Genomic DNA, 16,794 nt, shown 5'->3' with positions numbered 1-16,794 from the left:
TCTCTCAAATTGAGCCAATCATCACAATAGGAGATCCCAGAACATTTGGATATTTCTCAGTGGAATGCTGCTGAGAGATCACGCTCTAATATCCCACAGCCAACGCCTTTTCTGCAGCTGCAGAGCAGAACATAATCATTTGAGCTCCAGACGCACAACAACACGCTGAAATACACAGTTATAAGTTGTGAGGCAATGCTACCATAGAACTCCTTTGGGATGCAGTGAATGGACCCCATGTGGGAAAGAAGAAACATTAAGAGAAGAAACAGTAGGTTATTGTGAATGTAAAAGGCTGTTTCCTAGTATGAGTTGAGATAATAGCTAGGATGCTGCACTATGATTAGACAGCTGAACAACCCTTTTCTGATGCAAGCAAAAATTGGCTGCAAAGTTAAATAGCAATTGCAACAACTGCTGTCATAACATGGACTGCAGTCCAGGAAAAAGAGAGCCTAGTTGTTGTTTTCCTCAAGCGAGTTCCTCATACAAACATAACTCTCTAAAAACCTAGGGAGCTGTCTCATAGTCTTCATACTGTACACAGCATAACTGAAATGGAACCTCATGAGAATAGTAAAGAAATTAATGATCCTGGTTAGTAAAGATTCCATTCATGATTATGTACCTTTAAGAAATAAATATTTGAAATATTATATATATATATATATATATATATATATATATATATATATATATATATATATATATATATATATATATATATATAATAAAATACAATTTGTATATACACACAAACAGTACTTTTAAGTCTCCGTTATTGTAAACTGTTTGAATTAGACCACAATGTTTTTAATGTTTGATTCACTAAAAAGAATAGACTCCTAAAAGCAATTCATTCAGAAAACAGACTACTCTGATTTTGCCTTTTATTTTTGATCCAGTAAAAAGAGCTGACTCATTAGAACCATTCACTGTGTAATTGGACTACACTTGTTTTGCTTGTAACTTTTGATTCACTTAAAAATTAGAGTCATTCATTTTGCAATTGGTCTACAGTACACTTGTTGCACCTGTTTCTTTAAGATTCACTAAAAAAAGGCAGCTCATAACAGTCTTTTTTTTTTCCTTTTTTGTTTTGTTTGGGAATTGGACTACACTGGCTGACCTTAATGTTTCTGATTTGCTTGTTTCACAAAAAGAACTGACTCAAAAGAGTCAGTCACTCAAGAATTGGCCCATAATAATCACACTGTCAGTTTAGTATTGGATTAGATGTGTTACAGTGCCATTGATATTATGAGTATTTTACACTATCCTGTGTGCATCGGCAGAAGAATTTTTATTTTTTTATTTATTAATTTTTTTTGGTCAACAAGTAAAATTGTATTTGAGTCATTTTGCACAGGAAAGCATATATATATATATATACTCTTATTGACCAAAAAGGTGTAGGCTGAAGCTAAAGCTTATTATGCCTAACCTTAACTCCACACAAGCTACACTAATTGACATTAATTTAAAATAACAATATAGGATATTCTAAATGTGTATTTAGAAAAAAAAATGAATTATTATTATTATTATTATCATCATCACTATTACTACTAACATTATCATCACTATTCAGTCTATCTTTTCTTTACCAATCCTTTATAAAGTATTTTTAACTGTGTTAATGAACTAGCCTTTTTTAACTCATCAGGGAAGCTATTCCAAAGCTGAAAACTTTAATTTGATGGGCAGTTTCTTTTTAAATTAGTTCTACAATTTGGTATATTACACATACATGTCCCTCTAAGGTCGTAATTACTGTCTCTCAAGCTGAACAAAGCTTGTAAGGACTGAGGGAGGGTGTGTTGTCTTGCCCTATACGCAAATTTAGCAGTACACAAATCTACCAAGTCATAGAATTGTAATGTTTTCAACTGGGTAAACAAAGGATTCGTAGGAGAATTATGACCTGTATGAATGGACTTGCAAGAACGATTAACTATAATATAGCGTTTGGTTTCAGTATTTTAAAAACGTTTCTCGGTTTTCAACTATACTGAGAGACTGATTGCTCCACATATGCAGAAATTCTACCACATCTGTACTACATCATCTTATAAACACACTTATGCCCATGACACAAGTGATTTCTGGTCCCAAAAGGTCTCTCAGCTCTGTCCTCCACCAAGTGCATTACTGGCCTGAAGAGATGAACTGATCTTGAATCTGCTCACAGAAGCTTGTGCTGCATGGGACTGCAGTCCACATACACACTCGCCTTCTGCAGCCACCTGCTGGTCCACTGTTCCTACTGCAGTCCTGATGAATAATGCATGTCCAGCTGGATACAACTATCTACAATAACAAAACAGGCAAAACAAGAAAACTGATACTGTACACTGTCATTCACAATTAAAATTAAAACTACAGCTGCATCATCCTATTTTGAGCAAAGATGGGTGATTTCAGCAGTAGAGCAACTGTTGTTCAACTGTGTTGAATGCTAACAGTATTATAGAACCCCAATGACAGGTCATGTTTTACATAAACTGAATGAATATATCAAACTTTCACAAAGGGTAAATCATTTGTGCTGCCTCTCATGACAAAAAGTTTTCGCTTTGAAGTATCAGGAGTCCTTGGAATTTTCCTGTAGCTGCTTATGCCTCATAAATGCAAAAAACAGTTACAATCCTGAGCAGGCTGGGGACTTAAAGTAAAAAAAAAAAGAAAAAAAAAAGAGAGTATGTGTCACATGATGATTTAATCCTGCTTTTCTCCTTCCTAAGTTCTCCTCCCCACACTTTTTGGATACATGTAGAGTTCAAGAGATAAAAAGAGACAGAATGAAGGCAGGAGCAGAGTAAGATCTCACCATCATTGTCTCGCTAATGGAAATGGTCACTGCTGGAAAGCGCTGTGATGGTGTTGAGAAACATTGACCAAGAACTATTCTGGAAAACCACCTTAGACCTTTTTTTTCTCCACAAAGAAACATTAAATTGAATTTCAATAGAAGAGTTGGTTTGATGAATGTTTTGGAATGTATGGGGGCCAAACATTTAAAATGGCAAATTAATATATCTATTAGCACCATCATGATCAATAATTTTTTACATTTTTTTTTTTACACATACAGTAGGCGTCTAAGGCTATTGTACTTTTAAGACACCAACATGTATATGTATCCCTTTTTTGACTGGCTTACTTCTGCATCCCAGCATAATTCACACGGTCTCTTTAAAAGCACTTCAGAATCACATTTCTCTTGCACTTTATAATGGGCATTTTATTAAAGAAGAGTGCATAGATTGACGATGCTTGCATCAGAAAATGCTATTATTGCACATCTAGCGTGCTTGAAATCTCCAGCATTTAATGTACTTCACTCGCCTTTCAATGAGACATTGTGAGGAGAGGGGGAGACTGTTAACTAAAAGGCATTTGATTACAGTCTAAAATGAACAGCTGTTGAGTGCTCTTCCAGCTGAGAGAGCGACAGGAACACTATGACTGAACTTGCACATCTTTCTTAGACTTTGTGCAGTACAATTTGTGAGTTGGGACTTTGCTGGAACATTTTCAACAGTAAAAGAGGTCACAAAAATACAGTAGTTCTACTGGATCTAGTAATGTTTAAATTGACCAATAGATGTTTTCCTTTTTAGAATGTAATTTTAAAAGGCACTAATTGTATTTACACAGTACAGGATTTAAGTAGGATTTCAAGAGGGATACGGTGCATTCAAGTCATCCTGCGAAGTTTGTATATACAAGTTGGGACATGCAAATTTTGAAATATTTGACAGATCAAATACGATTTACCGTTTTATTCAAACCCCATGCAATTATATTGAGGCAAAATACTTAAATATGGTTATTTTTTTAATAGTAGCTCTGCTGTATTTGAACTCATTTAGGTTGTAGCGAAGTAGGCTAGCTTAGAAGCATCTTCCTCAGAACAGCTGGAAAACAAACTACAGGGTACAAATGCAAGCAGGAGATTTCAACTGGCCCTGATACAACCTTTGTATCAAAAACAGACCTGATGTCAGAATTACAACAGCATGACAACACCTTCAAAACAAATCACCACCTGAAAGGTTACGTCCATTAGTCATTTAAAGGCAATCAGGATCAGATCTTTCTCTGCTTCCATTTCCATTTCAAACAAGTCAGAATGATGTACTATCAAAGAACCAGCGTTATGTCAGCAGAATTATCAGAAAACTATAATGCTTTTGCGGGTGTGGTGATGCCAAAACAAGAAAAACAAACTGACATGTGGGAGAAAACAAGGTACCGTCACGTTGGCCAACAGGAAAGTCCCCCTGACAGGATTTTAATAATAGCTCTCACAGATTGAATCTCTGCACTCCAGGCCTCATCCAGGTGCCACTTATCAAGGGTGATGGACTGTCTTTTGAGAGCTGATGTGTGAGAGCTGGCATCAAGCCCAGCTAGAAGGCCCAGCTGTTCTAATCACTTTGACATCAATCTGCAACGGCCAACCCAGGATCACACCCTATAAACACAGATGTCAGTTCACAGGAGAAAAGGCTAAACACAAACTAAACAGACTTCTGCCACTGCAATATATTTAATAATAACAAACAAGACAATAAATATAAACAAAAATAAATACAAATGAAAAATGAAAAACAGGTTATAGATAAAAAAAATTAAAATGAAAGATTAAATGACCAATTATTAAATTAAAAGAAATTGCCCAATAAATGCATATTTGAAACTTAAAATTTAAAATGTATCTGAAAATAAAATGATAGATTGACAGAAAATGTGATAATATTTGTTGAATATTAAATATTTGTTAAATATTGCTAAACTAACTTCAGCACCAACAACAACAAATAATACATCTATATTTGAGTCAGTTTAAAAAGTGCTTTATATACAGTTCACCACATTTCAAAATGCTTTTTTTTTTTTTTTTTTTTTAGAAATTAATACTTTAACTCAGCAAACATGTATGAAATTGCCTGAAAGTGATAATTTTTATAAGGTTACATTTTTTTTAAATTTCAAATAAATGCTGTTCTTTTGAACCTCCATTCATCAAAGAATCCTGAAAAATGCTTCCTGGTTTCCCCAAAAATATCAAGCAGCGCAATTGTTTTTAACATAATAATAAACATTACTTGAGCATCAAATCAGAATATTTGAATGATTTCTGAAGGATCATGTGACACTGAAGACTGGAATAATGTCTGCTAAAATTCAGCTTTGCATCACAGGAATACATTATATTTTAAAATATATTAAAATACATGGCTAATTGATTTCTTTATTTTGAAGTGGCACTCTTTGTCCTCCACACTAAATTTAGCAAAAAAGCTCAAGAAATGTCTTTCAAAATGACTGACAGCACTTTAATGAATGAGCGCATTTTAGAATGCAATTGAAAATATATTCTGTCTCAAAAATATTTCCCTACGAATGTGTTTACCTCAAACACGAGATTGAATGCACACAATAACTTATGCACCTGCTCCTCTCAGACAAATCTGCAGAATAGCCTTGAATAGTAACAGGGCACCCGCTGCCTTAGCCGAACTGGAAAAGTGTGATCTAATAACACAGTCTAATCTAATTTCCATCTATATTGAATTGCCTTTACGATATGCACAGCTCAATGGGTGTTAGCCATTATACCAGTGGACGAGCTGATCCAGCATGGAGAGAGTAACATGGGAAGAAGAGTGGCCTTCCTTAACGGTGTCATCTCATTCTGTTTGGGAAATGGATGGGGGTCAGGTGTTAAACTGGCCACGAGCAGAGATCTCCCACCTCAGTTAGTCTGGAGAGTGGGGTCGGCACTTTTGGCAGAGTTAACATATCACTACAGTTTTTACCCTGCATCTCCTCCTGATGTTGTGAACCAGATTAGTAAGATTCTGAACCACAGAACAGTGCATTTCTAATTATTAAAAGAATAGATCTCCCAAAAACAAATCTTATTTTTTCATCTACTCACCCTCTATTCATTTCAACCCACTCATATTCTTTACTCTGTGCAAAACAAAAGATGTTGTTATTGGAAGACTGAGTTTTCCATTCAAAGAAAGTGCCAAGCTCTAAAAAGACAAAAAGCACTATAAAAGAATCATAAAAATACTCTAATATATTTCAAGCCTTCTGAATCCATATGTTAGATGTTAAGAACAGCCCAACATTTAGGTTGCTAAGGTTCAATGATAATCTTTCCCTCTGCGGTAGCTATCAAATTTCATTTGCAGTTGCGTTTTTTGAACCTTCCCACTTTGGAAACACTTTGGTCACGCAACAGAGCGTCAGCCAATGACATCAAACCTGGTGCAATGTGTCTAAAGACGAAAAAAATTAACACACAGGCTATTCTACAGCTTCAAAAGACTTGTAACTCTAACTGCTTTTAGGATTTTTTTTTATTGGTGTATGGCGGTAAAAAAAGTGCTTTCATTGTATGAAAAAGAACAGTTTGAATGTTCCACTAAATATCTCCTTCAATGATTTATAGAATATGTAAAGGTAAATCAGGTAAAATGTTCATTGTCGGGTGAACAGTTCTTTCGTTCACCAAAAAATGTAATATAATATTTTCCTCAACTCATGCTTACTGTAATTTCAGTAGTACATTTACAAGGTTAAACTGCTTCACAGGTGCTAAACAGCCCCCTGAGACTTCAAAAGAGATAGTAGGTTGTTTCCACTCCCGAATTCAATTTAGAAACTGTATATAATCAAGTCCAAGCAATAAGTGACTGAACGGCAGAACTGTAAAGTTTGTTCATAAATAAAACACATTAAAATAAATCAATAAATGCAGGCAGACATACAGTATACACCTGCAAAGTCCCACTAGGTACTCAATATGAAATATTCAGTATCCAACAACATCGCATTTTCGTTCAATGCCACTCAAAAGTAATCTCAAGAATTCCTAACTTCCCCTTAGCCATGCCTAAATGAGTCAAGAACACTCTAGGACTCTTCTTCAAAGAATGCCCAAGAAAGGCCTTAATCTGAAGAGTAAGGGACAAGGGAGCCATACTCATTACCTCAGACTGTGTAAACAGGGCATAGCAGCCGTTAATGAGAGCCTGTAAAACCCTGGCGATTGTGCTTTTTGAATAGAAGTCATCTGAATTGCTTTTGTAGTTCTTGGATGGACAGCTCGCATGATGCCAGTGGGCTCTTGACGTTTGATAGCTGAGTCATAGACACCTCCTGAAATAACTCATGACAGCATTGGAGGGTGGAGTATGGGAGGGACATACACATGGATGGCATAACGGAAAGCCCACAGCAGTGGGTGTAGTGTTTGATTTTTAAACTGGTAAAAAAGATGAATAGTAAAATTAGGTAGAATAAATGGTTCCAAATCATTCACCTTCGGTTCTTTTGAAATCATATCCACGTCATGGGCATCCAGCTCAACTGGCACAAAGCCAAGGTCATGGGTTTGATTCCCTGGGAACACACATACTGAAACGTCAGTATAAATAGATGATATCTGCTTTTGCACTGCAAAACAAACACGCTAACAAAAGAGACTGAAAGCAGAGATGATGAATATTACAGCGCATTTGTCCTGCCGCTCAGCATTTGCTTTCAACATTAATCTTCTCCGGTTGTGGCGAGGCTTTTGAACAATAAACCAGCAGGTGTTTGAAGATGTCATGCTGATGGAAAAAAAGAGTCATATGAATCATATGAAGTGATATCAGATATAGTATACAATAAACATGAAGTCTTCTGTAATTGCATTGTTAGACTTGATTTATTTTCCCTGTTCTTACATGGAAATGGTATTAAATAAAAAGTACAAAAGAACATGTCAAACACAACATGAAGACATTTGGGACATTTGTTAGATGTTAACAAAACACCATTACTATAGATTGATGATTAAATGTACTGTAATTTACCCAAGTAATGAAGTATCTCTAAACATAAAACACTGGTTTAAATGGACAAGATATGATTCGATTTACATTTTACATTTATGCATTTAGCAGACGCTTTTATCCAAAGCTTATAGTGCATTCAAGCTATACATTTTTTTTTACCAGTATGTAAGAGTAAATAAGAGTACTACTTAAATTTTAAGTAGTTATATATATATATATATATATATATATATATATATATATATATATATATAAAAAAACATCTCAAGGCAAAGTAATAAAATTAATATAGGTTTCTTAAAGTGGCACAGATCACAATAAGTGCATAAGATGTTTAGTGTTTAGTGTTCTGAGAGAAAGGAGAAAAAAAATAGAAAAAAACGCTATTATGAAATGAGCACATGAAATACTCATCCGTAAGTCATTTGTTTAAACAGGACCAAGGTGGTCCTTTTCATGTACAGATCCATTAAACTGCTAGCTAGACCTCAAGGGTTCACATCTTTCAAGCGACCTCCATTTTCATCTTTTTGACAGCTTTCATTAAAGAGTAAAAGAAAGGAAAGGAATGAAAAGAGCCCTACTACACTCATTAGTGTCCATTACCAAGATACCTCCAGCACCCAAGAGCAATAGCAGACTCATAACCTTAACCCAGAACCAAAAACAACATTAATAATGCTCAAATTTGGCCATTCCCAAAAGAGTAAACACCTCACTAAATTAGTCCTCTGCTCTCTTAACTTTTATTACCCAAGTCTCAAACCAGGATACATGGAATGGGAGCTATCACAGTAAACAAGTCACAAAATAAATAACAAGCATATTAATTTTAGTAGGTTTTTAAAAAATAACGTAAAAAATGTTGTTTCTGTGCCACAGGATATTTTGCCTGCACCCAAAATCACATATTTCACTAATGTATTGTAGCCAAAAACAGTAAGTGAACAAAGTAGTTCATAAAACAAAGCTCAAAAAACAGTAGGCAAAAATTGCATGGTTGACGTCCGCATTACATTCACAATATACGCAATTATACTATCTATTTTTTTATTGAATGCCAAGTATTCACTTATTCAAAAGAATCATCTATAATATGTGATTTCGGATACAGCCCTTATCTGCCATTAGTCAGAAAGAAATATAGATCCACCCCAAAATCACACCGATGGGTAATGCAGCTTTGCTAGGTAAGGGTGGTTGGGATGATCAAAGAAACCTTTAACATTACACCTCAAACCTGAGAAGAAGTGCCTACCACAAAGCTCATTAGTCACTCCTTAAGAAGACAACCTTCTAAATACCAACCTTAAGCCTTAAAAAAAATAGAGTAAAAGGGATAGTTTATTAACAAAATGAAAAGTCTATCATACTTTTCTCACCAACATTTTTTTCAGATCTGTTTTTTACGTTGACTTGCAAAACTTCTGCGTTCGACTAAGAAATTTTATATCCTTTGTAAACTTTGTTTACTTGCAAAACATTTGCATTCTCTTGCAAAAGTATTGCATTCCCCCAAGAAATTTTACTTTCACTTGCATAAGCATTGAAATATAGTTTTTCACCATATTATTTCCCCATATTATCACCTTGTGAGCAATCACAATATTCAAAGCATTGAAATGTTTCCTCCCATCTCAATTTTTTTCCATCATGCCCTCCATACTTGTCCTTTAAAGTCAGATTTGGAAAAACATGTGGGTGAATAGATTGTTTTGGGCAGAACCTTATCTTTAAATAAACTCAAAGCTTATAATGCCAACAAAGTGACAAATTCATAGGTGTGGAGTAATGAACTCTAGTAAAAATAGTTGACTAGACTACACTTGATATCTAAAAATAAAAATCACAAAATAGAAATACTACAATTTAAAATCTGAACATAAAAAGAATACAGTGTCATCATCTCCTGTTTATTCTCTAGATGACAGGAAACATTTTGTTAAATTGAGGCAGACGAGATCACAGCTTTAGAACTGTCACTGGTAACCAACTGCAGTGTCTCTCATACTCTCCAATGAAGAGTTTCATTTCCTAATAGAGAGAGCACGGCCTCAGCCTGAAGATGTTTCAAAAGCCTGCCAGGCGTAATATGATAGAAAGCACTTAGCCTGACAGTGGTCCACCTGCTGATGCACACAAATGAGAATTCAAGCCTGTTGCTAAAACCAACTGGTCACAAAAACACGTCCTAAGAGCAACTTCCATTCAATGCCACAGAATAATTTAAGGCGTGATAGCAGAGCAGGTCGACGCAAAGAGGAATCTGTAATGTATCCAAAATTGATTCATAATGGTATAATTTAATTTTGAGTAAATCTAATATAGTGTTACAGAGAGCTGCCACAAATCGCTCAATAAAATAAACTCCTGGCATACGGTATATTTGTCTTGTGTTTGTATCTCAAACTGGGGATTTCTATAGAAATGTATGGATGTACAATATGCCAATCACAATAAATTTTACAAATTGAAAATAAATCAATTCCCTTTCAATGCCTACTTGTGGGCACCAATCAAAATGGTTTTAAAGGAATAGTTCACCCAAATGAAAAAATTCTGTCATTCCAAACTTGTATAATTGTCTTTCTTCAGTGGAACACAAAATGGGAATTGTTCTTTTCCATATAATAAAACTGAATGGATTTGGAATGAGTGTGAGCAAATGATGACAAAATTTATTTCTGGGTAAGCTATTCCATTGAAAATTTATTGTGCCCACAAGCATTGCATAAAAGACCCCCAGGGAAATGATGGAAAAAAGAAAATATTACCCAAACTCAAAAAAATGCAACATACGAGTTAAATAGTTCAAATCAATGAACTAAGAAAACTATCCTGAGTCAATCTCAGTCTAAACTACCAAACCATTAGATCCCTGACCAGAGCATTATATATTAATCCTAAATGTTTGTATTAGGTAACAGAACAGAGTCTTTGACTAGGTCCAAGATCAGGAGAGTTTAAATGGCACTGACTGTGGGCCCTGATGACACAGATTTGCTCATCATGAGCGGGACATTTGAGGGGCCCGCACCTTCTACAGCCTCTTCACCAATCAAACCCTGTCTGTGCAGATTCAAGATGGAATCGGCAATAATACGAGCGGTTTTCTTCTGGTAGCCCCCTGACGTCACCATAAGGATGGGGATTCCTCTTCGACGGGCTGCCCTGAAGATGATCTCATCTCTCTTTACGATACCCTGAAAGAGGGGTGAGAATATCCCAGCACAGTTATTATGTGACAAGTTGCAAATGAATTGGTCAAAATAGTTAACCTAATGTAGCTGGTCTCTATCTTCAGAGTTAAGTAAAATAATGCAAGTTTTTGCTTAAAAAAAGAAAGTAAGTCAATGGGGTAAGTTCTATGAAAACACTATATGATATATGATTTTAATAAATATATTCTACTGTCCCTCCAAATTTTCAAAATGGCGACTGCCCATTCATCCTGTAAAGCAGGCCTGAATAACTGATACCGAGGTTTACTGACCAGGCTAAAAACCCTGCTGAGTTGAAGCAGTGAGGTTTGGATCTGATATGGTGGACTGAAAGGAAGACTGAGTGACAGCTGTACCTGTGGGGATATAGCCAGACCTCCCAGAGGGTCTCCATCAAGAATGTCTGTGCCTGCATTGTATATGATGATGTCTGGCTTTACTTCATTCAGCGCCCCTTCTGAATGGAGCTCCACCTTCTGTAGATACTCCATGTCTTCTGTGCCCCAGTCCAGCTCCACTTTGCGTTTAATCGCCCCTGAAGTCAGAAAGTAAGACCAAATTAGGCTTTCATCACCTTAACTACAGTTGAAGACAAAGTGTCAGTAAACAGATCAGATAACAGCAATTATTAAAATAAATAGGGTTTATTTTAACAGGGTCTGTCATGCTCCAATATAAATAAATATCAACATAAAAGCATCCTAAAACTAGGCCAAATGTATTTTGTACCTCCAAAATAATACGTTTTAAAAAGCTATTATAAGCCATTAGTCAATGAAAATGTCTAGGTATCATAGGTCACCATTCACTTTCATTGTATGTAAAAGAGTAGCCAGGAAACTCTGAAATAAATATACATTTTGTGTTCCACAGAAATAGCCACACACTATTTAAATCATTTAGGCAAAAGGGTGAGTAAATTACAGATTCTTCATTTTGGGGGTGAACTAGTCCTTTAAGTTGTACCCATTTCTGTATTTCTTTTCTGCAGTGGATGTAACTGAAAAGTAGTAACTATTTACTTTAAAAAGGCAAAACCCTAATGTAAGGTAAAGAACACCTTACATTAGGGTTTTGCCTTTTTAAAGTAAATAGTTACTACTTAATAAAAATGCAAAACCCTAATGTAAGGTGTTCTTTCGTTTACGGGTTTAAATGGAAATAGACCACAATACCTTGCCTTCTCAGAGGCTTTCAAGACCTAATTAGTCTCTTGTGCCTTTCTAGGCAGATGAGAGGACTACAAATACACAGAGTCAGAAAACCGAGGCACATTCTTTTTTGAACCTATTGAGAAGTCACAGAGGGAAAATGGCATAGAAAAAAATGAATAAATATTTTAAGGAGAATAAGGCTTACAACACTTATCATGAGAAGAAGCCAGGATGTGCCTTCAATAGAGCGAGGGGAAGTTTAAGTCAGAACATTATACGTTTATAAAACCTTATGTTTACCTGGTTACAGTACGTACTGTAAATGCATTAACGAAATCGTCTCAGGTTTGACAAGTTGTCGCGAGGTGTGCATTGAAGCTGAACAGAACAGCAAGTTTTCTGTCACTCCTACTCAAGTGTTTGACAGAGCGAGTTAGAACAGTGCAGATAATGCATGCGTTAATTGACGAAGATTATAATGTGACCATATCGGTGCCAGCTGGAGCATGTTGTCAGTCATCCCTTCAAAACACTGTAGGCTGTTTCTTTGATATCCAACGTATCAATCAAAACATTTCCGGAAGGAAATATCAGTGCATGCCAGGCAGAAAAAGCAGACCAATTACCATTCAGTATGCAAATATGACAATGACATCAAAGATCAATTAGAATTTGAATACTGTATCATTGTAAGCCAGAGGAAGACTTTCAAATTTTAGGAAAATTGTGTCAAATAAATTAGGCAAGAAACAGTACACACAGTTTGGCATTTACTTGCGAGGAAATATTTTTATCAGAAACCATGTTTAATAAGGTACAAAAAGAAAGACAAAACAAATATACTGTATGATGCACTGACATCCTTTTTCGTTTGCATGCAAACACTGAGGAAGTATGAACCAACAGCTCACAGTAGTATATGAGGGTTGCAGGACACTGCCCCCTGTTGGAGTGCAAGAGTACTTTACCTTCTTCTACCCAGAAGGACGACATTCATTCTTTCATTTCCATTTATCTGCCTCCACCTCAGTATGTCATTATTTGTGAGTGTGTGTATGTGTGAATTTGTATAGATATGCAAATAAAGAGCAAATCCAGGCTAAATTAGTCAGATAACCATGATCCAAAGTGCTTTGGCTTTTCGTATCACTGTGGAACGGGATATCTTTACATAATCAGGATCACTTCAAATCCCCATTTACACACTCAAATGAAAATTAACTCACTCTTTGCATATCCATCTCCTGGATAGATGTGGCGATTATAGACATCCATTATGTAAATGCGTCTGTCTTCCAGGAAATCCCGCTCATGGCCGTTTCCCTGTAATATATATCAAAGAGCAGATATAAATTCATATTATGTGGAATTTCTGCTGTTTGAACCTAGAACTACAATGCTGCTGCTAGTTTCACTAACTATAGTGCATTAAATACATATAATAAGTATATGGTCTAGTGGTTAACACCAGAACGCTTATCTGGGAGATACTCAGGCCTTTATGCACATTCTGCGCCTGGTTTTCAGAGAAAATCTGCAGAATTCTACATAATGGATTTTAATACAACCCAATGTTTTACAATGAGCTGAAATTACTATATTCAATTTGAATAAGTCAGCATGCAAAGAATGAGTCTTTGTGAATGATGAGGGGCTCAAATTCTGTGGAAATCCACAGAACTATGTGGGGGAAATTCCTGCAAAGAAAGCAAATTCCTGCAATTTTTTTCTTGTTTTCCATAAAAAAATAATAATAATTAAATAAATAAAATATATAAATTATCTTCCCTTTGATGTATGGTCTGTTAGGATTGGAAAATATTTGGCAGAGATTTGAATATCTGGAATCTGAGGGTGTATAAAAATCTAAATATTGAGAAATCATCTTTAAAGTTGTCGAAATGAAGTCCTTAGCAATACATATTACTAATCAAAAATTAAGTTTTAATCACTTTACGGAACATGATCTTTACTTAATATCCTAATGATTTTTTGCATAAAAGAAAAATGGATAATAATTAACCCAGCGACTTAAAACTGGTTTTGTGGTCCAGGGTCACATATATAATGAAAACAACAAAAATAAAATCATTATTTTTGCAGTGTATTATATGGAGATGATGGAAAAAGACAGACAACAGGAAATTTGGGGCAAAGATATGCATTTCATAACTATTGTATTTTATTTGTTTTACAAAACTGTTCTCTCACAATAGTTATTATTTTTCAGTGTATTGCATGTGTCCAGTATGAAAGCAACTGCTTTTGTTTTTGAAATGGAGCATGACTGACAGCATTGTGATGCAAAGATGAGCTTTTCCTTAGCTCTCGGAAATGCTAAGTATCGAACTGTGTGTTCTGAAGACATAACATTTCCATCTCTCTTCATTCCACCCTCCTCATCTATCACGTACAGCGTCTGGATATTGTCACTTTTAATTTAAAACTGCTGCAAGGCCCACAAATCATGTGCACGACTACAGCCTCTTATTCCAAAACAGCCCTGTCTCTCTGCTCACAAAGACCGTTAGCCAATTACGAGACTATGAACCACGCATTAGGGACACATTCACATTCTCCTGTCTGCACCATCTGTGCACTCAAGCAGCGAAACCTTGCTGCTGGCAAAAATATATCCATGTAGCAATTTTGAGATTGGTCCTCGGAAATCTAACAGGCAGCTTACATTAATAATATATACAGGAGTGATTACAGAACATGCAGCAGCTCTTAAATAGCGCTGATGGTCTCAAGTGGAGGTGAACTGTTATAGAACTGTAATATTATCTAATGCGTAAACTCTATTTATAAGACCAGAGGACGGAAGGTACAGAATTTCTGCATCAGAGACCAAGTCTGCAATCACCTTGGAACTGGAACGTCCAATGGCTTGTTTGCCAACATAAGCACATGCTGGAAATGTCAGATGGACAATTTCATTGTTTTCATGTAGATTCACCCTCTGTAGTTAGCTACATTTGGATATATGATGACATGAATTTATTATAAGTATAAAAACACAGTCAGTGAGATGCTAGGAGATGCTTTTTTTTTTTTTTAAGTTTAAGGTACTTTTTTTAAAGAGCCAGTAAGATGAAAATTCTAAGCTTCCTATCACTGTTTATAAGTCCTGTAAAATAGGTTTAAATCCATCCAAGGTTAAAAAACATTGTCATTTTGTCAAAATATCATTTTAAAATTACCTCAATTCTCAGAGATCCCCAAACAGTTTGCGCGAAGCTGTTCAAAAGATTCAGTTTCCTTAAACCCCACCTTTCGGTTGCATACTGTTTTCTGATTGGTCAACTGGCATAGTTTTGATTGGTTGTTCCACACACAACTTCATGGTAAACAATGCGTTAGCATCTTTTTGGGGTGAATTATGTCTTATTCCTCTCATCGCGAAGCAAACAGTAAAATAAAAAACTTGAACAGTCTCGCTGCTTTTTCTTCTGTGTGTGTGTATTCAAGCCGCGCGCTTCAGTTTGAATCTGAATATCGCGTTCAGCGCGGGGGTGTGGTCACATTAGATATAAAGAAGGGAGACGTGAAAAACGGACATCGCGTTGTTTTCATATGGATTACTTTATCACAGAATATCTGTTAGCAGCACTTATTTAGTTTTAAAGAAGACATGTCAAGCTTTCTATAGATATCTCTCTCATGTCTCTTCGTTGAGTATTTACAGAGTTATACTTCATTTTAATGACGTGTTTGTAAATGAAGATCAGCGCAGACAGGCTGCAAACAGCACACATACTGATAAGACGCTCGGGAGAAAACAGACACATAACTTCATAATCATACTTCGCGTTGTGATTCGGAGATGCTCGTTGGTCTAAATAAAGTTGGTAATGAACCCTCTTTTATGGCCAAACGCTTTGAAAATCCCGCCTTGTACTCACCGAGATTAGAAAAGCAGTCATCAGTGAAATGTTGAGAACACAACAAAAGGGATTTGTTGTACTGCTCTGGTATTGTGGTAAAAACGAATTTTAGCCATTGGTTCTTCTGATCTTCATTCTTTGGCAGTGAAAATAAAACAAACTTGCCTTTACAATTAAAAACACACCGTCTCCTCGACATGATGCTATCACACCAACCAGAGCGTCTGTGTGGGGGGTGGGGCAGGTCAGAGTTCCGTTTCTCCCAAGACGGTAGGCGGAGATTGTTATGCAAAGTGTTCCTAGTGATGTACATAGAGATGGACAAAAGATTTGAAATCTATAACGACTGGTTTCAGCGATTCAGAGTCGACTCCTTACTTTAGAAGCCAATAACTTTATAAAACGTGTACTTTTTGGTTTAATTACTTTGCACATTGTTTACACTGATGGACAGCTACATCATACACTGTAATACAGGTAATTTTTGATTTCCCATCTATGTGGCTCTTTAAGTGTATTTCATAAATTCATTATATTTTGAGGCACATATAAAAATAATAATAATAATAAAAAAACTTAATTTAGATTTTTGAAAAAGAATCAAATTTAGAAAACCCTTAAAGATACCTACAAGTTTTTGGTGTTAATCTGGCACCTGGTGCTATTT

The 16,794-nt window shown here is 35.7% G+C and overlaps 1 protein-coding gene across 9 annotated transcripts in view; it reads right to left on the bottom strand.

The window, feature by feature from the left end:
- Nucleotides 1-1,601: 1,601 nt before the first annotated feature.
- Nucleotides 1,602-16,794, bottom strand: part of LOC113095942 (histone deacetylase 11) — a 35,629-nt gene continuing 20,436 nt past the window's right edge. For 5 of the 9 annotated variants that reach the window (XM_026261302.1, XM_026261300.1, XM_026261301.1 and 2 more), the window contains 3 exons: nt 13,467-13,563; nt 11,443-11,621; nt 10,347-11,068 (listed from right to left, as the gene is read on the bottom strand). In XM_026261302.1, the coding sequence (XP_026117087.1) occupies nt 10,829-11,068; nt 11,443-11,621; nt 13,467-13,563 (516 nt within the window). In that variant the 3' untranslated portion in view covers nt 10,347-10,828. Of the gene's footprint in view, nt 4,481-5,950; nt 7,426-7,534; nt 7,638-10,346; nt 11,069-11,442; nt 11,622-13,466; nt 13,564-16,794 lie in introns of those variants that run through there. The other 4 variants (XR_003288428.1, XR_003288427.1, XR_003288429.1 and 1 more) reach the window with 4 other exon arrangements.

Source organism: Carassius auratus, unplaced genomic scaffold (assembly GCF_003368295.1).
Source record: "Carassius auratus strain Wakin unplaced genomic scaffold, ASM336829v1 scaf_tig00215808, whole genome shotgun sequence".
Taxonomy (NCBI): domain Eukaryota; kingdom Metazoa; phylum Chordata; class Actinopteri; order Cypriniformes; family Cyprinidae; genus Carassius; species Carassius auratus.
This window is presented reverse-complemented; position numbering and strand designations above follow the sequence as displayed.